Raw genomic sequence first — 26454 nt, 5'->3', positions numbered from 1 at the left:
TAAGGTCATAATTTAATATTCTATGTAAACAGTCATATGGCAAATTTATCATAGAGAGAAAAAGGATAATAACCCTCTATATTTATGTTGCTTGTCCCCATTATACCCATCAAGAAAACTATAAAAAATATTGTACATAGGATATCTTAGAAACATGAAATTCAGTTCAAAATTCACCTTTCTATAAAAAGCAATTTTTTTTTTAACAAGGACTCATGAATTTCTAGATACTGGCTACTGTCCTGAATATTTTTCTTATTTAAAAAAATACTTTAAATATTTTCCCTGAATGACCATTCAATGTGCTAAGACCAATAATGTATTTATCTCCATTTGTTGCTGAGGCACCATTAAAATGATTTTAGAAAAGCAAATACAGTGATAGGCTTATATCACATGAGGTAACAGTAAGATGCAACAAATCTGACCAAATTTTTGGCAGATAAGAGCAATAGTAGAATATTCATTAATGGAAGTGGATGCAATAGACTATAGAGTGTACCTGGAGGAAGCCTCAGTCAGAACAAAACTTAATTTGCCTTCTGGGCCACCAAAAAGTCTTGGGATTTGAAACTCCAGGTAAGAGAGGGAGAGCAGGAAGAAGACCTGGGCTGAAAACAGTAGTATCAGATGAAAGCGGCACTCATCAATCTACCTCTACCCTAGCCACATCACACTTTTTTGACAGAAATTGAACAGCCTGGAGAAATGGAAAGACCACTAGGGTACCAGGATAAAGACTTCTCTGTCTGACACTGAGAGTTCATGTAGTTTATGGCCACCTTCCTATTCTCACTAAAACAATGACCACCTTTTGGTAAGTCCATTTCTAGTCAGTTTCTAATCTCTTTTTCTTATCTCATTCTTAATGAATGGGTAACCAATATTTTTTTTTTTCAATCCTATCTGAATAGAGCTTCAAGCTGAAAAAGAAATAGCGAGTTAAACAAACAGGTAAAAAATAGAGGAAAATATAATTAAAGGAAAGATATTTTATTTTTTCAAACACCTTCATATTCATTTATTATGAGATTCAAGAAGAAATTAACCATTAACCTAGGATAATCTTAAAAAAGAATGAAGAACAAGAAGTTGTTCATGGTATTAAAAAGTTTATTTCTCAAATAAAGATTCAATTAAAAATCTTAGAAAACAAATTTTAGGTAATGCCCTAGAAAGAAGAATCAAGAAACAGAGATACTATATGAGCATAAGAAATATAATTAACCTAGGAAATATAGTATCTGTTTAACAAGAGATCCAGGAAGAACTAGAAAGGAGTTAAAATAGTCAAAAGAAAACAAAAGAAAACAAAAAAACACGCTTTTCCAGGGCAAAAGAACAGAGTTCTTTAGACAAAGAGACTCAGGGGGTTTACAAAACAATAAATGAAAAACAACTGTCTACATCCTACCAAAAATGTCACAGTAAATAGAAGATGCTAAAAGCTTTCAGGAAAGAAAATGATATTGATCACCAACAAAAAATAAAAATCAGATCAACACTGTATTTCTCATAGATGCTAGAAGATGATAATAAATGAATTTGAAATATAAGGAAAATTATTTCCAACTTAGAATTTTATTTACTGCCAAACTGTTAATCAAGTAGAGGGTAAAATAGGATATGATTCTATATGCATACATTTAGAACATTTAGTCCAGAAGCTTTACATATTGTGCAACCCACTGCCTCTCCTTTTCTTTAAAGAATTTCCCTGAAATGATTCTGGAGCAAAACAAAGGACATAAACCAAGGCCAATGGAGGAAACAGCAATTCAAACTCTGGAGAATCATAAAGAACATCCCAGAATATCAGCTGGGTCAAACTAGCTAAGTGAAAGTAGAGGACAGAGGACCAGGAAGTAGGCGTGCACAATAAGGAATTTCCAGAGATTTGGTTTATTCTTTAGCATCTGGCACAATTTATGAAGCTAATAGGCAAAAAACATGAGGAGGAAAAAAGAGAAAAAGCAATTCAAAACTTTAGGAAAACAGAGCTATACAGAAAGGTAAAAAAACAGTACCCTATCAGACTATCCAAAAGATAATATAGAGATGTATGATTTGAAGAAAGACCATTTATTGACTTTCAACTTTTAGGATTACTTAACAGGTATGTGTGAATACACACACACAGATATATACATACACGCACACACATTATATGTATTTAGAGTAAACATGCAAATAATAGAAATTGTGAGAGGAGAGGCCAACTTCATTTGACAGGACACGCTATTTATAATTGATGAAACAAGAATAGAGGTGCAAGTAAACTATTTAGTGTTTAAAAGTACCCAGCGGAAAAACATAAATGGCTTATATAAAACTACATCATGAGGTGAGGGAGAGAACAGGAGAGGATGCCAGGTCTGCAATAAGGGAACTAAGTAAATCTTCATGCTTCCAAGTTGATCTTCAAAGCTGGTATGTCAAAAATAACAACATAATTATATTATTTGCTATATAGGAGGGAATAATGGGAGACTATTAAAAATTAAAGCTTTAAGTATTTTCAAGTAGCTCTCTCTGAGTGAGAGGATTGCACAGTGTAAAGACTGGGCTCTGCATGGCTGCTTTCATGTACTCCTTTAGCCAGGCAGCAAGAATTCTATCAATAAAAACAAAAGTATATAAGCATTATCACTCAACTTTTCTCTCCTTATCTACAGAGACTGGCCTGTCCAGAGAGAGAAATAAATTTATATATATTCATATATATGAATGCTTAAAGGATTTTAAAGTGGCTTCCTCTGAGTAAGGACAGCTGTAGTTACCATCTACTCTTTGTCAAGAGGCCACCTATGTTCTTAAATGAAGCTCTGCTTCAAGAAAGTATAAGGAAGAAAGGAAAGTCATCCTTAAAGCCACTTCCTTCTATCGCCATATTTTATCCACTAATAATCTATGTGAATGCCAAAAACTGTATCCTGTCCAGCTGTGGTGTATTTTATTTCATATGGCAAAACATTTGTTGTGGCTCAAGGAGTTAATGCATTTCCTTCTCAGGCTGAAATGCTACCTTAATTGCAAGGTGTTTATTCTTGGCATTTCCAGTCTCCTAAAGAGACAAGGTTACTTTGCAATCTCTTTGTGCTCATAATGCATGTGGGGTCTTTTAAGGGGGAAGGGTAAAATGCTTCCAACTTACCACACTCAGAGAAAGAAATCATAAATCAGCAGGTCAGTCAAGTACTATTATTTCACCTTTAACATTATTATGTTTTCAACACAATATTTCAGTGGATTTTGTTCTGCATAATAACTTATCAAGAATTACCAAAACTCTTAATGAGCTCAGAGAACTTTGGCTCAAATAAAATGAAACCTTTATCACAAATTGGTTGAGCCCATAACTGCAACTTAATCATTCAATTGTATATAATAAGTCAAGTGTATTTTTACATTGTAAGAATAAGTTCCCAGGGTAAGAACACTCATTTTAAAACTTTGGACCATTAAGCTTTAAATGGCAGAACACTAGTGTAATAAAAATGAACTAAACTGAGACTTGGGAAACTTGGACTTCAGCTGTTGTCCCACAAGTAAACAACTTGTGTGACTTTGGGAAAATCTTCTGAACTTCTTGGTTTCAATTTTCAAATGTTAAAATGAAAGATAGTTCCAAATAAAGACTTACCAAGGATCCTTAGTAGTTCTAAAATCTTATGAATTTGGAGCACTGAACTCACAATTTTCATGGCTACTGCCATGTAGATTATATTCTTTTTATCTTAAAAATTCTTCATTTGCTGGAAATACTCAATAGATCACCATCATCAGAAATACAAACAGAACATAATCTAACAATTTACTCAATATATTTTAGCACTCTCTGCTCACTAAATGCCAGGCATGATCCAATTTAATCCTCAGACTAACCAGGTGTGTCTTAGGTGTAATAAGTTCATTTAATAGGTAGGAATGCGCGATTTATCCCTCCAAGGGATTAAGCAGTTTTTCCAAGATCACACAGTAGGTGAGGTGTGAAGATGTAGAGATGGGTATGTCTAATTCTAGAGAACCTGCACTCTATCTTAACAAAAATACTTAATATCATTAAAATTGCATTTCATTCAGTTAAATAGAATCCTATGCCAATTTGACAGCCCAGTTCTTTTCTACACATTGTGCAATGTACATTTCCTGACTAAGAATACAAGAATTTGTCCTTTGCTCTTCCCTTAACTCCAGACAAAATCAGTCACCCAAAGCTACTACTAAGTCCTATACATGCTTCACTTATGCATCAGAAACAATGACAGGGAATTATTAAATACCAATTCTTTGACCCCAAGAGAACACAATGAACAATAGTTGAAAAGTTTATCAGAAAGGGGAAAGCAATAAATTTGTGAAATCTCTTATGAAAGTTCAGATACTTTGCTCCCAGTCAATCATTATAATTAGCATTTGAAAAGCCATACAATATATTTACATTTGTGTTTAAAAATAACTTAACTGGATTTTAAACTAGAGTATGTTGCTGGATTGACCTTATTAGATGCTAATATAAGAAACTTAAATTCTATTACGTTTTATTGAAAAGGGTAAGAAACTTAAACCACACATGCCCCCAAGTTGCATATGCCCCAAAGCTATAGAAGCCTTGTCCCATCCAAAGTTCCAAGACTAAAGGCAACTTGGACATCCAGGAAAATTCAATTTGCTGCTATAATAGAAGTTGAGTAGAGGTGAATGGGATAAGGAAGAATCACTGATTTGTAATCCTTATTGGAAACAAAAACCACCTATCAGTATTAGAAATAGGACGATTTAATATAAAAAAAGGACTTAATAAATTTGCTAAAAGTTGGGCATTGTAGCACATGTAACAAAGTAAAAAGAAAGCAAAAGTTGGGCCTCCCCTGGTGGCGCAGCAGTTGAGCACTGGGTTGCGAGGCTGGCCGCAGCCTCTGCAGTGCCAGTTCGATCCCTGGCCACCAGCGAGGGTCCCACAAAAAAAAAAGAAAGAAAGAAAGCAAAATTTACCCTCAGAAAAACCCTGAAAGCTATTTTTCTCCAAAATATTGTAAATTTCATCTTATGTATTAATGTGCATTAAAAATTAATTGGATACAATAATACAAAAAGATCTATATTTTAAGGACAATAAATAAAGATATCAAGGAGAAGATTACTGTTTAGTATAAAAAGGTGGCTAAAACTTCTTGGTGTTAAGAAATACACACATTCTGGAGAGAAGCTAGAATTTCTGCTTTTCTGGCATTATTTTATTTGTAGGATAAACTGATTTATGATATTGCAAAGAGTAACAAAGAACTTTATTCTTCCTTTAATCCTAATGAATTATGTGAATAAACTTGGCAGAACACTGTAACTCTAAATTCTCTTAAAGGAAGTAGTGTAGATTGAGTTTTCAATCAAATGAGAATCATGCAATTTTAGAGCTAATGTTGTGTTTTAAAGAGATAAAAATAGTTCATAAAAATTGATCCTAAGTGATTAAATAAAACTAACTTGCAAGTTCCCATGGCGTTTTCTTTGGAATAAGAAACTACAGAATCAAATCTACCAGAACTCTTTCTATCTAGAGTTGAGAAAGAATTAACAGGCCAAAAGAAATTTTAAATGGCCTGGATTATAAGAATATGTGCAGCTTGTGTATAGACACATCTATAAACTTGCTCATACATTTCTTTCATACAACTAAAAAGGAATAAAGATGTGTAAATTAATTTCTCTTTTAAATAAATCTCACTTTCGGACCTCCCTGGTAGTGCAAGGGGTTAAGCACAGCACTATGAAGCTATCTGCAGCCTCTGCAGCATAAGTTCCATCCCAGGCCATTCAGGGAGATACCCACATGGTACAGTAGACCTCTCTTGTCTTGCCCACTGCTCCCTCAGCAGTGTATTTCAGTTAGTCTGCCTGTTCTGTTCCCCATTTTGTCTCTGGTAAATCCTCTCAACCCTCCCATCTCTGGCCTGTACCCCAGTTCTTGTATGCATAAATAAATGAATCTTTAAAAAATAAATAAATAAATTCCACTTTCAAGAATAAAGAACTTGTTGGGGGAATATCATCTTCCTATTATTTAGCATCCAAGTACGGAAATTTGCCCTGCTCCCTCACCCTGTCAATCTGAACCATCTAACAGATCTATCTAACCCATCTATGAATGGCTACCTTTACCAACATTGGTCAAAGTTAATGCCATGTATATTTATAACTAAACCAAGATCTAAAAGTACCCTTAATTGTAGATCTTAACTATAGCCCAGTATAATCCACTGTTGCATCACTGTAGGAACTACAATACATTGTTCTTTGAAGTCCAAAGCAACAATGGCACAAAATATCTTAAATGATGCAATCAATATGAATAAATTGATAATGTTTTTTTCTACAAAGTCTTAAGACTTCATATTTAAGGAGAAAAAAATTACAGCTCACATTCAATCAATATTACATAAGACATTTCAGGTACCAAAGAAAATCTAATCTCTGCAAATTCTTACATGAGTGTATGTCATTAGGTATGCACTGACTAGACTTTTTAAAAAATACATTTTTATATAAATTTTATTTGCCTTTCATATAGCATGCTTGATTTTTATTCCTCTTCTCCTGTTCTATGTTGCTAAAGAAAAAGAGAAAGTAGAAAAAAGGAAAGGCAAAGAAAACATTCTATAAAATCTGCTAAGATTTTATATGTAAGGGAAGAGAAGGCGTGTTCTACGTTTTTAACCTTCTATTTCTGCACATGCCTCTAGATCAGTGCTTCCAGTAACTATTCAAACAATTTCTCAATAAACTGAATAACTTATATAAACTTATAACTTATATATAACAATATATTGTGACTTTCATAACTATTAAGTGTTTGTAAGACTGCCCCAATCAACCATTTTAAAAATATATCTTCGATTTATGACCTTAGTGAACATACTAGACATTGTGAAAATGAATTCCTTTCAGATAGTCTTGACCAGTCCTTACTTTTTACCTGAAGCAGTCCCTATTTTCTACAATGTTTTCTAAAAATAAGCTTGATGGGTTTTGATTCACTTAGTATCACTCATATGTATTAACAGTAAAAAGAGAACAAATACACAGATATACTACCTCAACATCTCTTACAGTTTCCCCCAATTACCATCAGTATGACAGTATTTCTTTAGGAAATATTTTCCTTTAGGAAAAAAATACAATTGGATTGTTAATTTTGTGACCTAGTGGAGACTAGCCATTTATTATTTTGATGAAACAGAAATTCTAAACTTTTAAAATTCTCAAACTCAGCAAAATTTCTAAAAACAGAAAATTTTCTGTCAAAAAAATTTATATTCAATCAGAAAAGTAGACTAATCACTAGCTGTGCGATCTTAGGCAAGTCACTTGTTTTAGCACCATGGTGTAACTGATGGTATTCTGTACTCTGCAGGCATAAGATCTCTAGGACTGATCATTTTTTACAGAACATATTTTTAAAATACTCTGACTTATAAATTATAGAGCTTCATACCCTGGAGCAAGAAATCAATCCATTTCTTATTTTGTGATAATAACAAAGCTTAAAATCCACATTCTGAATAAAGTGATCCTAATTGTGGAACAATTCCCCTAGCAGCACTGAAAGTGTTGACTAACATTAAAGGGTCAGAAAACACAGCTTACTGAACCTTTTACATACTTATAAACAAAGGTCTAGATCTATTTTTACAATTCTGCTTTTCAAAAGACTGTCTCAACCACATAAAAATTATAAAATTTTAAGATTACTGGTACCCAATTGTGCACCATTGTACCAAATGACAGTGAAACAATGTGACTTGCAAGGGTCTATATAGCTGACTATAGAGTTGCCTCTTACTTAAAATGATAAGTAGGGATAATAATTTTAATTCTTTATATTTTCAATAGTTAAAAATTTTAAATGTTGATAACCTAGTACCATCAACTAAAACTATAAATTAGCACACTTAGCCTATTGCATAAAATCCAATGAACAGTTTTAACCAATGAATAACAACACTCACAATATCAATACGTAGGTAATATGTCACATTACACATGCTACTCACAATTACAGTTAAGGAAGCCAGAGATTCCTGGATGGAATATCTCACTACTGATATTCTCTATCTCACTGAAGCTGTGACCAGCTCTAGCAAATCTCAGGTAGAACAAAAGTAAGTAAACCCTGACAGGGCTGCACATTCCAGAGTAAAGAAATTAACTGTACCTGACCCAATTAGATAAAATGGGATAAACTCTGTGAGCAAAGAAGTCTAACCATGATTAATGCATGAATGAAATAATTTTGACATGTTTGCTTCTGACATTTATGATATTTACACTTAATAAAACATATTGGCTTCTCAAGATATAATTTCAAAAAGAATGATGAATTTCTCCCCAGATAAGCTGACTGCAAAGTTAACAGTGGTTTCCAGATGGATGATGTTTCGTAGGGTTGAAGTCATAGCTCCATGAATTAGATTCCTGTTCTTCCTGGCAAATTACTTTTTTCATTATCAATACAGCTGTTTTCCTCCTTCATGCTGCTTCTGCTCATTGTGAACTTCCACATACAAAGATATAGAGATTATAGCTTCCTCATATTTGGTTTCTCTAGGCAATATCCATGGATGAAATTTGATGTAAACAGCAAATTATAACTATCCCTAACTTCCACCTTTATCACACTCTGCCACTGCTCTGTAACTGATAACCTGCTCTACCTTTCTGCTAGGGTTCCCTTGCCTTCCCCATGAAGAACACTTACAGGCACATGTTGACCATTAAAGAAAAGGAAATTACTTCTAATAGTTCTCTACGACAATGTACAGGGTGAAAGTCAAAGCAAGCCAGTATCTGCAAGATTCTCATGGCCCAGGAGGCCACATCATGAATTAGGGTGAAAGCAAATTTTACCTGGAAAGTGATTTCAGTTAGGTCACCTAAGAATGAGAAAGAAAATAAACATATATTTTTAATGGGAAGTAAGTATGAAATTATGATTTCTGACCTGGATTTGTTGTTGAAGCAAATTTATCTTGTGTTGTTGCTGCAGAAGCTGCTGCTGTTGTCTTGCAATCTGTGGAGAAATAGCACATAAAAAATTTAAAAGCATATTGTAATTCCAAGGGGAAATCACCAATATTCTATTTCTCCAAGGACATGACAATGATTTAGATGTGCTTGTGCCCCTACAGCACCAGAAATTTGTCCTAAAGTAGGGACAGATAAGGAATTAAACTTTCGGAGTAATTATGTGTATTTCTTTGAATCCTAAAATGGATCCTAAGAAACTACACAACAGTGATCTAATCGAGTATGAAATGTTAAAGAATTTCAGAGATTCCCATTGCAGGCAACCTATTAAGAAAGAACTGCCTCTGACATTTTCAGCTCTTTGCTATCAGAGTGTTACATGAACAGGGGACTGTTGTGGCCAAAGAGTTCAAAGAAGCATTGTCTTGTCAAATGCTACTGTATTCCTTAGTGAAATTTTATATTCCCTTTTTTTTTTTTTTTTTTTTTTTGGTAAAGACTATCCTCATTTCTACCACCTACAAACCCTTAAACTGTCAGCTCAACACACTCCATTCTGGTTCTTGCTCCCTTTCTTTGCTAATGTGATTCTTAATCAAGTCACCATTATTCCTTTTTTTTTTTTTTAACATGAAGTGATTTTTAGTCCTCACTGGTTAACCTTTCACTAGAATGCAAAACTCAAGTGATTTCTTTTGATCCTGTACTTTCTTCCTTGGCTTCTAATGACATCATGTTTCCCTGGTGTGCTCCTTCTCTGTCATTTGCAATGGTCCTGTCTAGGCTTCCATGTGTAGGTTAGACTCCATTCTTTCCCCTCCATACCTACTACCATATGTTCACCAACTGCTTGTAAATTTGTCTGTCTACCCTAGATCTTTGCTTTAAGCTTAGAGCCATTTATCCAATAACATTTTCAAAAGAACTTCAAACTCAACAGGTTCAAAACTAAACTCAGGACTGAGAAATCAATGTGATCACCTGAAGCACTTCTAAGTCAGGGACTATCACAATCACCACCTGGTTATTGCTCTCACAACATCCTCCACAACTACTTAATACTACACCACATGCTATGATTTTATATTTAGTTTTATTTTAATTAACATCTTCAGTCTCCTAGGTAGAAATCCATAAATATAGCAAGGATAAGTAATATATAAACTTTGCTTACCACAAACACTTTGTACAATGCCTAATACAAAAGGAGTATAGAATGAATACTGATGAAAAATGCAAGAATAAATATATGAGAAGAAAATTTTAAACATTTCATTACAGGATAGTGGGTAGGAGACCTTCTTATGGGAATGTGACTTCTAATCTCCTGAAACTAATTCTTATAAATATGATCTAATTTTTATTTTCATGGTATTATAGTCACTATAATTTTCATCACAAAAAGTAAACTCTAACCTCTGTATCAGAAAGCTAAGGCTTCATAAATAAATGGGTACACACAGAGTTGCTGACAAAGAATAAAAGTAAAGAACCTACACAGTGGGGTAGGGTCTACATGGCTGCACCATGAATTCTTATTTCTATTGGATACAGGTACAATTATGATTATTTTAAACTTTTCAATTTATTTTAGGGAAACTTTTAAAATTTTGTAGAATTCTGTAGAAAGGTGGGCCTCTCTGTTGGTGCAAAGGGTTAAGCACAGCACTATGAAAGAATCTGCAGCTTCTGCAGCACGAGTTCAATCCCCAGCCGGGCAGGGAGAAACCCACATGGCGAGGCAGACTATCTGCCTGTCTCGCCCACTACTCCCGTCAGCAGTGTATTTCAGTCGGTCTACCTGTTTGTTCCCCACTCTGTCTCTGGTGAATCCTCTCACCCCTCCACATCTCTGGCCTGTACCCCAGCTCTTGTATGCATAAATAAATAAATCTTAAAAAAAATTCTGTAGAAAGGTATGAAAGAAGGTGTAGGAAAAGGAGCATCTCATTTACTCAAGTCTTATTCCTTCTTCCTACATGTCATCTGTATCTCAGCTAACATTTAAATCCTTTAATGTACGGAGAAACTGACCACATCGTACCTGCCCAAATTTCCTCTTGTTCCAAGCCACTGTTGTCCAGTGTGTGGTTTGGTGAGATAACCTTACTTACTTGTTCTTTCTGCTGCAGTCGTTGCTCTCTATATCCTATGATAAACCAGTATCCTTTAAAAGGAAATTTCCTTTTAAAATATGTTATTCATCTTTCCAACAATACAAGGCACTATATGGTTTTCCTGTGTTCTCAGATTTTTTTCTCCTCTCTCTCCTCCCTTTGTCATGCCAATCTTGCCACACTGCTTGAGGAAGTTTCTATCTCCTGTTTCTGTACACTTGTTCTCCCCTTCATCTGGAACACAATTTTCCTAGATAACCGCACTTCTCACTCCCTCACCTCTGATGAGTCTCTGGTTCAGATGTTATTCTGTCAATAGGTCTTCTCTCAGTACTATTTTATGTTATTATTTTTTATTTTTTTATTTTTTATACAAGAACTGGGGTACAGGTCAGAAGTGCAAGAGGGTTAGAGGATTCACCAGAGCCAGAGCGGGGAGCAGAACAGGCAGACAGACTGAAGACACTGCTGAGGGGAGCAGCGGGCGAGGCAGGAGAGGTCTGCTGCACCATGTGGGGTTCTCCCTGGCCGGCAGGGAATTGAACTGGTGCTGCAGAGGCTGTGCACAGATTTGCAGTGCAGCGCTCAACCTCTGCGCCACCGGGGAGGCCCTCAGCATATATTTTAAAAGAACAGTTTTTTTTTTTTTAGCCTGGCACCCACGTCCCTAATTTTCTGCTTTATTTTTCACCATAATCCACATTATTTTACTTGTTTATTCATTGTTAATCTCTTCCCAACTAGAATTTAATACACAAACTATTTTTGATTGTATCCTACTGACTGGTACAGAACCTACATCAAAATGATACTCAATACATATCTGCTAAGTAGATGAATGTGGAATGGAGCTTAGAGTCCTGGAAAGGCTATTGGTGAGCAATTTTGAAGGGTTCTAGGCTTGATAAGTGTTCTAACTGCAACACCAGTGTGCTGAGTAGGGCAAGCTTCCAGGAAGGTCAGAAAAGGAAGTTTTAATAGAAGATAAGCCTAACCTAAATGTAAAACAATAAGTATTAAATGTCCTCCAGAGAGTTCCTGTGTCCTGATGAAAAGATCTTTTTAGCCATGACAGTGGCTACTGTGTGCACTAGTGAGGACCTAGGAGAGCAGAAGGGATCTAGAAACCTGACCGATGATACCCTCTCAGGCGGTGGTGACATCCTTGCCTGCCATCTCTCCAACGAGAGGATTTCTAAAGTCCCAAGCAGAAAGAAAGTCAGAGAAAACAAAACATTTTAGATTCCTCTGATAATATTTGGGGATGAGTCAGAATACAAAAGAATAAAAGGAAAATTGTTCTCCATTTGTGAGCGCTAAGATTTTTCAGGCAAGTGTGCCCTCAGATTCACCAAAGTGTTTTCTACAAAGAAATACTTCTAAGTACCCTGAGCTGTGTTTCAGTACTCCCAGGATTTTCTAGAATTCAGATTCTAAAGCACTGAGTGTCACGGACAAGGAAGGCTGGTGTTGTACAGACTATCAGAGGCAAGTGCTTGGGACTCTTTTATGGATGGGGCAAAGCAGGAGGAACATGGACCCTATTCCAATAACAGGTCAGATAAATGCTTCAGGAAATGGTCAGGCATTTCATTAAAAAATAAAAACACCATCTTTTAAGCAGATAAGAACCACGGAGTAGAGAAGAGAAAATTGAAAGAACAGGGTCCCTTTGAATATAATCTGATTATTTCTTCACCTCTTTTAACTCAGCTAGCTGACACTCTGAAGGCAGCTGAGGTTTTACAATATTTATGTGTGCAAATGCCCTGGACTAAATCATGGTCCTTCTCTACTTAGAATAGTGTGTGGACTAAGTGCAGAATTTGTGATGATGAAGGAAGTCAGACCTAGAAAAGACAAGCCAGCTTTGTATGTAGGCTCAAGCCATGATACCCTTGATTTTGCTTCACAGTACTGCCAACGTGCTTTAGGTAACAGTCCTTAGGGGTTGCCTCCATTTTTCCCTTGAAATATCTGTCCATTCTACTGTTTGATTTCTGTACTAAAACTCCACAGAAGCCAGATTCTTAAAGGCCAACAACAAGAAGAATCAAAATGTCAAGTCTAGGGACTTCTTGCTTCTGGGTATGTTCACTTTCCTCTCTCTACCAGCTCTTTTCCAGAATCTTCCAGGATCTCCTCTCAGGTCCTTTCCATTTTCTTACAATATCACCACTTCTCTAATTTCAGGTCTCTAAAACTGCCTTTCCTCTGTAGAAAATGCTTCTTCCTCTTATATTCATATGGCTCTCTTGGAAGTCATTTTGATCTGAGCTCAATTAGCAGATCCAACCAGCCAATGTAAGAAATACCAATTTGCCATGACAATCAATATTTACCAAATTACTCCTTTTACATTTCTTCACATCACCTATCACTGCCTGAAATTACATTGTGTAGGGTAAAGAAAATATCAGGCTTTTCTGCCCTCCCGCCATCAGGATAGACGATGAATCCTTGTCCTGAATGCATGCCTGATGGCGGGCACCTGGAATAGGGTGTGGGCATAGGTAGATGGGATTCAGCTGAGCTAAGACTGTGCTTTTAAGGGCGGCGTCACGGGGACGCCAGAAGCAGCAGCAGAAGCCGAAGCAGAAGCCGAAAGAGAAGCCTAGATCACCAGAGAGCCCAGATAGAGTGAAGATTTGTTGGGGGCTGGGAGGCCTGCCAGCCTCCCGGCCCCCCAGCACCCCTGTCTGCCATATGCCTGGTGAACCCCAATAAAAGACCTGCAAAAACCACTAAGGACTCTGACTCCTCCTTTATCCGGTCTGCATGGAATCAGGAAACCTGCACTGTATCCAGTCCTGCCTTTACACATTGTTCATTCCTTTTTTCTTTGTCAACCATCTGACTTTTTCCATTGGAGGTAGGGACTTTGTCTTTCTTGTTAATTGAGGTAGCCTCAGCAGTTAGCACAGTGTCTGTCACATATGAAGCACTTAATTAGTATTTGTTGAACATAAGAAGGGAACTTATTATTCCAATGGCTTAAACTACCATCACACTGTGGACAGTCTAAGAAATTTAGCTCAGTCCTCTCTCCAAAATGTTGGTTGATATTTCTGTTTGCGGTAGATATCTCCAGTTGGACAATCTAATAGCAGTTCAGATTCAACATAATGAAATCACCTATGTTCCCAATTTATCCTCTTCTTCACCTGTGCTGGCTCAGTATCTTTCCTTGCCTTTTCCATTTTCAAAAAAATTCTAAGCATAACTACTCTTTCACCTCTTTATTCCTTCTCTTTCCAGAGTCATTATCCTAATTGGATTAGATTCTCATGCCTTATTTTGAAAAACTATTCATCGCCTCCTACCTAAACAGCCTGCCCCATAACCGGAAATTCACGGCACTTGCTGAAACCTATCTATTCTTCAAAGCTCATACCAAACACCTGTTATATGAAATCTTTCTGAATGTTCCCTGACTGGAAATGTTCTCTTCACTCTCCAGTGTTCCTTTTGTTATTTCTCTCATAATTTCTCAAAATTTCACTTTGATTTTAATTACTTCCACATTATTTACCACTAAAGGAACTGATAAGCTTCCTAAGAGATTTGTGCTGGCTTGCCTTGGTGCTTTGCCTTTTTATTTATGTTTTTAGGGCAGGGGAGTGGTAAGATCATTGTGTGCCTGGTCTGACCATATATCACTCACCTGTTCTTGCTGCTGCTTGGCCAGCTCCATTTGCTGGCGCTGTTTCTCAATCTGAGATGCAGCCAGCTTCTTCTGCTCATCATGGGCAGCCAGCAGCTGCTCCCGAAGACTGGTCAGCTGATTGATCATACCCATGAGCTGCCTCTCCTTCTCAGCTAGGCTTTCAGGAGTCCCTGAAATAACATCACAATATAACACACACATGACAGAAGAAAAGAGATGAGTGATTTTTCAATGAATGGCCCTGTTATATAAAGGACTACTTCAAATCTAAGGTCCAACACATGAACATGAACATTTTAGATTTTCACTCAGTCATAAAAGTGATGGCTTTGTACTCATTACAAAAATCAGCATAAACAATTATTCTGATTTTTTAAAATTTGTGATAATATTCCATAGCTTTCCTCCCTCCCCCCTTTTATTTTAAAAGTAAATCAAAAATTGTCATTTGAGCAATGATTATTTTTATGCTCTATGCTGGGGCCTGACAAAATAAAAAGTCTAAAACATAGTTCCTGGCCTAAAGCAGTTTTTCCTCAAATTAAAGAGGCAAGATGAAAACCTGGAAATTTAACAATCATAATTAAGAAGAGAGATCAAGGTATTATCAGCTATATGATTTTCCTTTTCTTAAATAAAGGATCTTGATGAATCAGAACTAAGGAATCCTACTTTAACGGGAGGGGGCAAACTGTAATCCATTGAATATTCGGCTGTTTTCTCATATGCCACTCAGAGGCTTGCTTCAGAAATAAAATGTAGCTACCAGAGAAAATATTCAACTTTGAGAATATAAACTATATGGTTATATAAAAATATAATGAAATGTGCTTATAAAACTAAGAGATCACATGATGACCACCCAGTATTATAGTTAAATTCAATTTGGGGGGGAAGAAATAAGGGCAGTCATTTAATATAAATAGCATAACTAAGATATTTAGAATACCAGTGAATGTTTTAGACAGGTTAAAATACTTATATTGTACACTGAAATGTGAGCAGTTCACTGAAACAGAAACAAGATCACTTTTAATTGTTCTTTTAAAAATCACCAGAAAGACAAGACCCCTATGGTAAAGCAGTACTAGTAGGAAAGAACATACTTTTTAATTACAATTTTCACTTCAAACATAAGACACTAAACAGTATTTTAATAATGCATTTGCCACCTGTATATGTAATTAGGTAGAAAGATCTGTTATAACCCAGTCACCCTACCCTATCCCACTGCACTGCTCCCTACCAATTTATGCTGAAATACCATGTGCTTTTTTAGGAAGTAGTAGCTATAGTTAGATAATTTGCATGTGCCCATTTAGAAAGGAAATAATGTTTTTTGTATACTTTACAGAAGCTAGAGAACAAACATCTAGAAAAGAAATTCTGTGTACGGGGCAAGACCCATGCATTATAAACCTTGTCATTACCAATACCTAGCCATATTCAATAAGTGTTGCTAATAATTTATGATGACTTCAGAATAATAATTATTTGAGTGCTGTAATTAGAATCCCAATATTACATAATCTAAATATGTACTGGGAATATCTTCCAATGAAAATATTCAAATGATGGTTTAATATGCATCTTCACACAATCATTAGTGGTAGAGTAACTTTAACTTTTGCTACCATATTTTTAGGAATCCACTCTAGGAAAAGTTACACAAATCACATCCTGCCATCGTTACAACTTTCAAGTAGTAATTTCACTTCTAAATATCCAGCCAAGGAAACTGTAAGAAATGAAGATAAGTGTGCTTATAAATAAAAATGTCAAATGGGAATAATCAAATAATTATGGGATATTCATGTGATAGATTGCATTCATGAAAAACTACTTTTAAGGATATTTAATGACATAGGAATTTGTTCATAATATAAATCCAGGTGAAAAAGTTGAACAGAAATGAATCATTTGTGTATACTATTTCTAGGTGTTAGGATTGTAGGTCATTTTAATGTTTTCTTCCCACTATAGAAAATTTTCTACATGGATATTGTCACTATTATAATTTCTTTAAACTTTTTTTATTGGTGTTTCTTAAACTATTAGTGTTATAAAGGCTAGGACTTTATTTGGCTTAATTTTCTTATGGAAGGTTGTTGCTTTTAACTGGCATTCCATTTGAAGGACTTAAATATTATTTGTAGTGCTGCCTTTAAAAATGTTGCCTAATGAAAGGGTCTCTACTTGACTGAAAGCTCTAGAAGGGCACAAATTTGATGCAATTATATCCTCAGAACATGGCACATGGTAACACAGCAGAATTTGTGGAATTAACTATAAAATACAATGAATAGAAACTAACTTAATTTAGTCTAAATTTACAACTGAAGCTTCTTTCAGTGTTAGTCTTAGCCAACTAGAGAAAAAGCAGGCTCCCTTATCAAAAGGGATGAATGATATTAAAGGAGTATTTGTTATGTTATACAACTTACAAACATCCCTGAATTGGTCTTTTTTATTAAGAGCAAATTTAATCAAACTTTGATAAAATTTAGCTATGTGTGCTTTATGGAAATAGAGACTCTCAAAAGTTGGAGTAAATTCAAATTATGTAATGAATACTATCATTTATCACATGACAGTATAAATTCATATTCTACTCTATACAACACTAAATATTCTTACCTTCTAGCATTCTACAATGTATTTTGAAAAAAATAGTATTGTTCTTTTTTGCTTCAGAATCTTATTTTTTTTTAAAGATTTTTATTTATTTATGCAAGAACCAGGGTACAGGCCAGATGCGCGGGAGGGTGAGAGGATTCACCAGAGACAGAGTGGGGAACAGAACAGGCAGACTGATGAAATACACTGCTGAGAGGAGCAGTGGGCGAGACAGGAGATGTCTGCTGCACCATGTAGGATTCTTGCCGGCTGGCCGGGATCGAACCAGCACTGCAGAGGTTGCGGATAGCTTCACAGTGTGGCGCTCAACTGCCTGTACCACCAGGAAGGCCCTTCAGCATCTTTTTAAAGGGAGATGTCTGGATTTAAATAGATCTATAGAAAGCTTTCCGTGCAAAGGCAGCTGCATTAGAGAGCATTTGGAACTGACTTTGGTCTTCACCTGTGTTACACCTCCTGGCTAGATGTTTTGTTTTGGGACTTTATGAATAAGATGCATGCTATATAATTTCTGCAGGAATTCAATGGTCAAACTTTTGCTAACTTATCTTAAAGTATGATTCTACACTATTTTTACTGCAAACTTTTACCATTTAGTGCAGATTATATTTTATAAATGTTTTCCAAAGATTATTCATTTCACTTGTAATTAGAGTGTAAAAAAAGTTTTTAGAAGTATCACATTAAATTTACTGCATTTATAGACTAGAATCTAGTCAGAAATACACATCTTAAAACATGGGTTATTTTATTTATCATTCATTCACTAAACACTCCCTTGCTTTTGGACCTAGGACCAATAGTAAGTTCAGATGTCCACAAGGAAGACTCAATTTCTTCCTATGTAAATAGTAATAAAATGAATATTTCAAAATCCTTTTGTAGTGAAGATATTTACAAAGTGCCTTACTTAAATGGGTATATAATAAACAGTAATCTGCAACTGGTTTTAAATGAGCAGATGAGTAAGTAAATTAAGAGATAACTGGATTCTTACAAGTCCTTGGAAGAATCAGGACGATATGACACAAAATCATTTTGACTATACCATGCTTCCCCTAGTAAGAGAAATGTGAGTGTAAAACAGGAAACAGTGTTGAGTTAATTCCATCTTCCCATAATCAATGCAGTGTAAGCCTGCATCTACATGAAAAAATAAGTTTTTATCATTATTTTAATTTTAGGATCTTCATATCCCTTGCACAAATGAACAGAAATACTTTTTATATGAATGTATTCTTTATATATATATATATATATATATAGAGAGAGAGAGAGAGAGAGAGAGAGAAAGAGCATACTTTTATTTTTAAATATAAAACCCAGATTAAAAATATAAGATTCTCTATTTAAAAGATATGTTATTAAGTACTTGTCTTCAAAATTATGTCAGATACCTAACTGGTGAGCTGGGTCAATGCTTTACAAAGCAATGAGACCCAGGGCTCATCATTTTCTTCCTATCACTTCACTTCACTGGCATCCCGAGACACAGCAAGTCACTGCTTTGTAGAAAACATAAAGTCAAACTCTGCTTTCATAAACACTGCCAAACTTATTTTAAAAACTAATAGTCTGTGTATCAGCAATCTTTCGCCAGTTCCTATGAAGTAGTTTCTACAAAAAGTGAAAGTAGTACTCAAAAGCAACTACACGAGGACTACTACTAATCAGCGTAGTAGTTAAAAGTTTAATAAGCATTTATTTACTTAGATGTAGGTGTATGTTACGTACCATCCTTGTGGATAACTCTTGTACTGAACAAATTCCAGATTCAACAGTTTTATCCTCTTAGATAAAATGTACAGAAAATTTGTAGGTTAACATACCAAATGAAATAGTCACAAGGTTACAATTAGAAAACCACATGATTCTTAAATAGCTATTGGATTTTAAAGGAATGATTTTAAAATAATTTTCAAGATGATACAAATCCTTATATATTTAAACATTGGGACTTAAATTTTCATATTTTAAATTAAGAGAACTCTAAGGACCCCTTACTAGATTTATCACCCAGGATCTGATTATTATCCCCAGCCTGCTTGTTTTCAAATTGTCTGGTGTTATTTAAACAGAATTATCTCTTTCCAAGGCACATATTGAATCCAAATATATCTTTTCTCTCAAAAGTGTATGGCACCTAAGAGATCATCTACTTTAATCCACGTGTTGAATCTGCATAGCAGGTTTTTAATGCATGAGTTCTGAAAGGTTATAGTACTGCTAAATGCATTACTCCCTTGAATCCATTATTGGCATTCTAGACTTGTTTGGTGTTTGCCTTTATGTACCATCTTCTAGAAAGAACAAAATTACAGCTTTCAAAAGAGATTTTTTTATTACACCAAATGCAGCTGACATTTTCCTTAATAACAGATATGACACTTTGCAGGTCTAAATTAATGCATTCTTACCTAAGTGAGAAGGGATGACTAGGGACACTGATGGCAAAGAAACCAGACACTAAAGAATTCTTCAAATGAAACAGGTAGAGAAACTGATCTAGACTTTTCTGAGTGACCTAGTGAGAAAACCTTTCAATGTTCCACTTTTATAAACCTCACCAAGATAGAAATACTTGGCTTTTGCAGCAGATCTTTGTGTTATAATTCTACAAATATTGTCAGTCAAATATAAATTTTGCAATCACTTTGATGGAAAATGAATGAGCTGTTTACATGAGTCAAAGCCACCTTGGATCCCCAGACAAGGCCCTCAGGTGAAGTGCCAACGCAATGACCTTCAGCATGGTGGGACTGCATGCTAGCTGAAACAATGTGTGACGATGCTGGCTGCCAACTGGAGTGCAGGCGCTGCTTTTTCCACTTCTCAATGACTAAGAGGCTATGAAAGGAATTTCTTCACCTTTCATAACCCGTTACTCAGTGCTCCTGCCCTGGATGAGGGCAAAAAACTCTGTAAACTGACCAGTTATACTACATGGCTGATTAGAAAAGAAGAAATAAATCTTTCAGGCAGCTAATCAGTTTATGCCATATATTGACTGCTTGTTGTTGGCAGAGGTTTTTTTTTAGTCAAACTCTTTTGCTCTGCAAAACTGAAACTGGGGTCCTTTCTGTGAGTTTTTAAGAGGATTGTTACTAATATAACTTTAAAATCTAATTACTTCACATTCCAAAGTACCAGACCATAAAATGGTATATATCCTTACAGGTAAAATAATCTAACATGAAAAATAATTTTATGCTCTTAGAAGTGCTGACCTTTACTAACTCACTTGTTTCTTGAAAAATGAAATTGACTTTCAGTGAGTATAACAACTTTTTATTGATAAAGTATCCAAACAAAATGCTATTTATTCCTCTTATTTTATCATTGTTACTTTTAAATACCAAGAAACACTTATTGAACTTGGCCTGAAATATATATATATATAAATGGCCTGAAAATAATTCACTCATGGTAATGTAAAGCCGGTACTTAGAAAATGAGCTGAGTCTTCGTCTGGCTATAATCTTAGATATTTTAGAATAGGGCACACACACACACACACATTTACTAAACTGATTAAAAGTTGAATAAAAAAGAACCAGTATAAATGAAAGAAAAGTTTCAATTCACAAGATTGTCTGAATAAAACAATGGCTGTAAACATACTAATAAATGTAAAGGTTCTATTCAAATACATTATTCTAAGTTATCATTAACAAATCATCCAGTAATTAAGTTCATATTTTCAGATTATTAAAAAAAAAACACATTTTCCTTCCCTTCCCAAACAAAACCAGGGTACACTTACATGAGACTTAGACCTTTATTTGCCTCATAAATAAAACAGCTGCCAAACAGGTAAGTCATTGTTCTTGTCTAACTCCAGAGGTGGCATGAGAACGACATTCCTGGGCTCAGTGTGTGACCCCCCCCAAGAATCATTAAGTCAAATTCATTTACCCCCCAAAGGGCACCACACTATTGTCTGCGCTCCACTTTCTAGCCACCTGTGAACAATGGATAGTAATTGCAACTGTCATGGGCAGTCAGTAGGAAAAGTAACCCAACGCTCATTTCCCAGTTTACTGCCAAGCCCGATCGGAGCACCTAATAACCATGCCCCCAACAGAAGAGAGAGCTACAGTTGCTTTGAAAGTGCATCAGAAAACAGCTTTTGAACAGAACCAGAGGACAATAACCAAACTTGTGCTCTGAATGTGAAGCTTAAAAAACTCCAAATTAAAGACAGAACCTTCTTTTGTGACTGTACTGAGCTTCCTGAACTAACCCCACAGGCAAGCCTGAACAGACAGCAGAGCCTCCTTTCTCTAAGCTTATCCTCACTGCTGCTGCTGCTGCTTTTATGTTGGACTTGTGAGGAAAACGAGGGAGGGGAAACGTGTGTTCTCCAATGGAATGAGATCACAGGTGGGGAACAGGAGGTCTTCTCTGCTCAACTCTGTTATTACCTCGCTCAGGGGAGAATAAAGAAACTTAGAGAGTACATTTTATATCTCAGGGGACAAGGGGTTAAAATTCAACAAAATAATATGAAGGGTCTGCTGCCCACAACTACTCTATTCTCTTTGAACTTTGTCTTGAAGCTCCCTAAGGCATATTCACTGTTGTTTACTTGAATATGATTCCACTCTAGATTTCGGTTACTGAATTAGGTTGATTAACACCCATTCATTCTCTCATCACCCATTCACACCTAACCATAGCCAGGATATATGTAAACTACAAATATGTGGATGAAAAGTGAAATGTGCAGTCAGACATTTTCTGGAGTTTCTAAATATGGAAATCTTAGTGTAAATCTCAGGGGTCAGACAGTTGAGAAGACTGATCTACGTTTTGTTTTCTTAAGATACTGGGCGACAGTAGTAGTGCCTTGAGAGAGACAATTGTTTCTCTTAGGGGCACACACACAAACACGTGATTGATACACACATTTCTACGTGTATATTAATATAAATCTGGTGAGCAACATATAACTAGATATATAATATTGATAAGTATTTTTCTCAGAAAATTAATCCTAAAGAACTCAGTATCCATAGTATTCTATTAGCAATAAATAAAAAATCGTAGATTGTCTCCTATGCACTGAGAAAACACATTTGTAAGTTAACTGAATAGATTATTTGATTCTACCTTTTCATGGAAAATCAAATCTCTTCCCCCTCTTTATTAATCAGTTTACTAAGACTTCAGTATCTTCTGAAGTCCATATAGCATTTTTCTAAATTATATGTAATTGCTGACTCAAAACCAACTGCAAAATGTCGTTCTTATAGCACAAAACAATCTTTCATTAAGTCTTCTCCATTCATCATTTCTAGTTTTAAATGTAGAATAGGTACATTCATACATCCTATATAGAAAGTGTATGAAACCTTCTTGAAATGCGCAGAACAGAACTGCGTATTGCTATAAATGCATCCTATTTATAAAGTAAATTATATATACTTTTTCTAAAAAGTGATGAAAACCAAAGGCTGTTAAAGACTCAGTGGGGCTATTCAGTCACAACAGCATGCTGTTTATTCTATAAGGCACAGAAAGAGCAACTCCGAACCCTGATTCATCCACTTTCAAGCTAGATAGAAGACACCCCTAATTCAGAGAAGGCAAGGGGCTGAGTAGGTTGGAGAAGAAGTGCTCTATCATCACTAACATTCCTGGAAATCAACTTCATTTAGTTACAATTTTGATCAATATAATTATAAACATATTACCTTTTATTTCACCAAAGTTCCCTGATCCCATTGCAAGAAGCTTGTCTTTCCAGTCCTTTGAGAGTAGCTTTTCAATACTGGGGGTTTCTAAGTAAAGAAAAAAAATGTAAGCAAATCAACATGACTATCTTTACAATGGAGCTCATTAAAAGTCTATCTGCTAAAAATAAGGCCATTCCTAACCCAGCCCCAGTTCATAATGACTTCATCAACAAACTGATAACAGGGGAGGAAAAAAGAATGTGTTTTGTCACCTGCTGTTTCAAAATCATTAGCTTTTTCCTCTTGCGGAACAAAGCCGTACTGATTCTTTATGACAATGGGTACACATAAACCTGCAGTTCATTGTTTTTCAATTTGGTGAACAAATTCCTGCTATAATGGATGCTTGTCAATTTCAGGGTGTTAGTCTGCAGTCAAAAAATAATTATGTTGATAAAATGCAGAGTAAAAAAAAAGGCAAAGAATTAGCTCTTAAATCTGCTACATGTAATTATATCCCTCTGTGTGTTTACAATTACATCCACTTTATAATATGTGTTTAACATCGTGTGGTGGTAAGCACACTGTGGAAAGATTTGCCAGTACCGAGAACATTAAAAAAAAAAAAAAAAAAGTAGGTATAAAGGAAGCTTTACAAAGATTGCAAAATCTAGAGAAGCAAGTAATACCTATAATGAAAACCTATTATTTGTTTATTTCAGATTTGCATCATGCTCTTTTAAAATGCCCTTTATTGGGACAGGGTACACAGATTTTAGAGACCAAGGCTCATTTTATACTCTGACATTTGTTTCTATGTATCTCACGGTTTCTGACCTTGCCTTTTGTGTTGAATTTTCATGTATAAGTAAATATAAATGCTAATAAAACTCCCAAACATTAAACTCAGCTCTAAACAATGCAATTGTATATTCTTGTCAGCATTTAGATGGGTACACAATTACAATGGCTTTCAAACCCACGATTAGCACTGCATTCAGTTAGAAAATGGAGTGTACTAAAAGATAAGTGTCCCAGTATGCCCCATCTAAATAACAATGCCCACACTTATTATCTGGATCTAAGACATACACTGCCATTCTCCACATTGGTGTTTATGTGTATTTGTGTTTGTTCAGACATTTGCTTACCCCCTACTAGGAGCATAAAGGGAGTACATGTTAACTTATCAAAGGGACCGTCTGGCCTAGGGACTATAAGATTATTAGGAATTGGTTCATTTTCCCCACTGTAAAATGCATTTTAAGGCATCTTTATCATCTCTGGCTGATGCCAGGCGCTTTCCTCAGACCCCTATCTTACAGAAATCAGCTATCAGGGCCTGTGTGGGCTTTTCAACAAAGCAGAGGTGAAATTTTCCTTGGCAAAACAGTGACAGTATGGAATGCTTCTGCTTCAGATATCAAAACTTGTGGAAAATGAAATGGTGAAAGCGATAAATGATTAGGACTTCTGTCCACATGTGAAGTGCATATATATTTACATACATATGTGTATATATATGTATACACATAATGCACATGCATATATACACATATGTATACTCACACACTTACATGCTACAACTGTGTGTAGATTTACTATGGTATGTGTGAAATGTATTTTTTTCCTTTATAACAAAATCTATCTCCATTTTTCAGGTTTAAGGGGAAAGATTTTTCAAGGACTTTTTTCTTAAAATACCCCTACTTCTAAACCATATTGTTTTGGAAATGGTAATGAAAATTATATGAGTAATAAAATCAATTTAATATCTTCCTACTGTAATCAATATTTCTTTTCTTCGAGGCTTTAAAAGTAACTTTAAAATACTGCCAGGATTCCCAGTTGCCACATTCCCACTAAATGCTTGGTGAGTGAAATTTTCTAAATCTTATCAGAGTAGGTCAAACAAACACCACTGTTTCTTTTTTCCAGCACTCCACAAAAATTCTTGAGTAGCATGTAAACAGGGCACAGCCAAGAAGGTATTTGCAATAGAGCACTGTCTGTCATTAAAAGCTAACAAACCTTTGCAAAGCAGGAATGCAGCAGTAGAAATCCATTGTGCACTAACAATAGGCCCTGAACCTCGGCACCAAAAGCAGACCATTTTACTTTTAAGGCTATTGTCTGCAAAGTCCATGACAAAGCTTTTCCCCTGCAGCTAGACAAAATATTCACTGTAGTGTGCTTATAAAGAAACAGAAGTCTTCTGTCTAAGTTGCAGAGTTAAAGAAACAGCAGCCAGATTTCTGAAACCTGCAGAACATTCTTGTCCTCTTCATTAACTTGCATAAAGATATAAAGCTTGTCTACAGAGCCACTTTTTTTTAAGCACCAAACTCTGAAGACATGCTACAGAAAAATGAAGAACTTCTTGTAATAATTTGGAAAATGTCAAATCAGAAATAAGGCTAACTCAGGACTGTCGTGCCTGAGGATGAATAAGGATAATAACACATGCAATTTGGATGAGGGATATACTTTAAATTCAGATTCAATAAACATTTATTGAAGAGCTTAGGGGCCAGGAACTATACAAAATGCTTTTTTACCTGTGTTCTCTCAACAATCATAGCAAACACCTGATGACATAGATTGTGTTACAAGAGCTATATTAGAGTTTATTTTTTAAAAAGAAGAAAAGAACTTGTCTGGGGTTTCACAAAATGTAATGGGCAGAGCTGAGTCATGAATTAAGTTTTTTCTCCCTACAAATTCCAAACTCTCGTCAATAACAAAATGATGATAGCTACTATTAGCAGGTTATGTGCTAAGCGGTATAGCAGTTCCCTTATATGTGACACCTCCAACTTCTCATAGAAATTTTCTGCATTGGTGCATCTGTTTTACCATTTAAGAAACCAAATCTCAGGAAACGTAGCTACATTCAACTTACAGGCTTTTTTGTTCTTTCCAGTACACATACATGCCTCCCACTATATGATTTTACACTTTAGAATTGTAGACAATTCAGTGAAAACCATAAAGCAGAGATAGCTGATAAACTTAAAATACTCATAGGGTAGGTCTGTTGGGCTCTAGGTCAAACAACCTAGCTTCTGACCAAGACTGTGACATAGGCAGCTTGTGGGACAAAGGGCACCTCATTTTGCCCAAACACCTCCACATCAAATCCATATCCAGTATTCTATCAACTGCCACTGTTTCCATTAGTTTCCCTTCACAGTTTGTAAAAATGTGGTAAGAAATGAACTCACAATCATCAGTGTGAACTTCTCTGAAAATGGCAAAGATCCCGTAGAAAATTCATGACTAGAGATGTAGAAGACTAAATGGCAAAATCCCAATATTTATAATATACCTG

General features: G+C 35.5%; 1 protein-coding gene across 20 annotated transcripts in view; it reads right to left on the bottom strand.

Moving 5' to 3' along the window:
- Positions 1–26454, bottom strand: part of SOX5 (SRY-box transcription factor 5) — a 1024531-nt gene that overhangs the window by 187310 nt on the left and 810767 nt on the right. For 18 of the 20 annotated variants that reach the window (XM_054696382.1, XM_054696384.1, XM_054696380.1 and 15 more), the window contains 3 exons: positions 23142–23228; positions 14806–14978; positions 8999–9067 (listed from right to left, as the gene is read on the bottom strand). In XM_054696382.1, coding sequence (XP_054552357.1) covers positions 8999–9067; positions 14806–14978; positions 23142–23228 — 329 coding nt within the window. Of the gene's footprint in view, positions 1–8998; positions 9068–14805; positions 14979–23141; positions 23229–23395; positions 23552–26347; positions 26436–26454 lie in introns of those variants that run through there. The other 2 variants (XM_054696396.1, XM_054696394.1) reach the window with 2 other exon arrangements.

This window comes from Talpa occidentalis, unplaced genomic scaffold, assembly GCF_014898055.3.
Source record: "Talpa occidentalis isolate TD23 unplaced genomic scaffold, MPIMG_talOcc4v2.1 talOcc4.16, whole genome shotgun sequence".
Classification (NCBI taxonomy): Eukaryota; Metazoa; Chordata; class Mammalia; order Eulipotyphla; family Talpidae; genus Talpa; species Talpa occidentalis.
The sequence above is the reverse complement of the archived record's forward strand: the minus strand, read 5'-3'. Positions and strand labels throughout refer to the sequence as shown.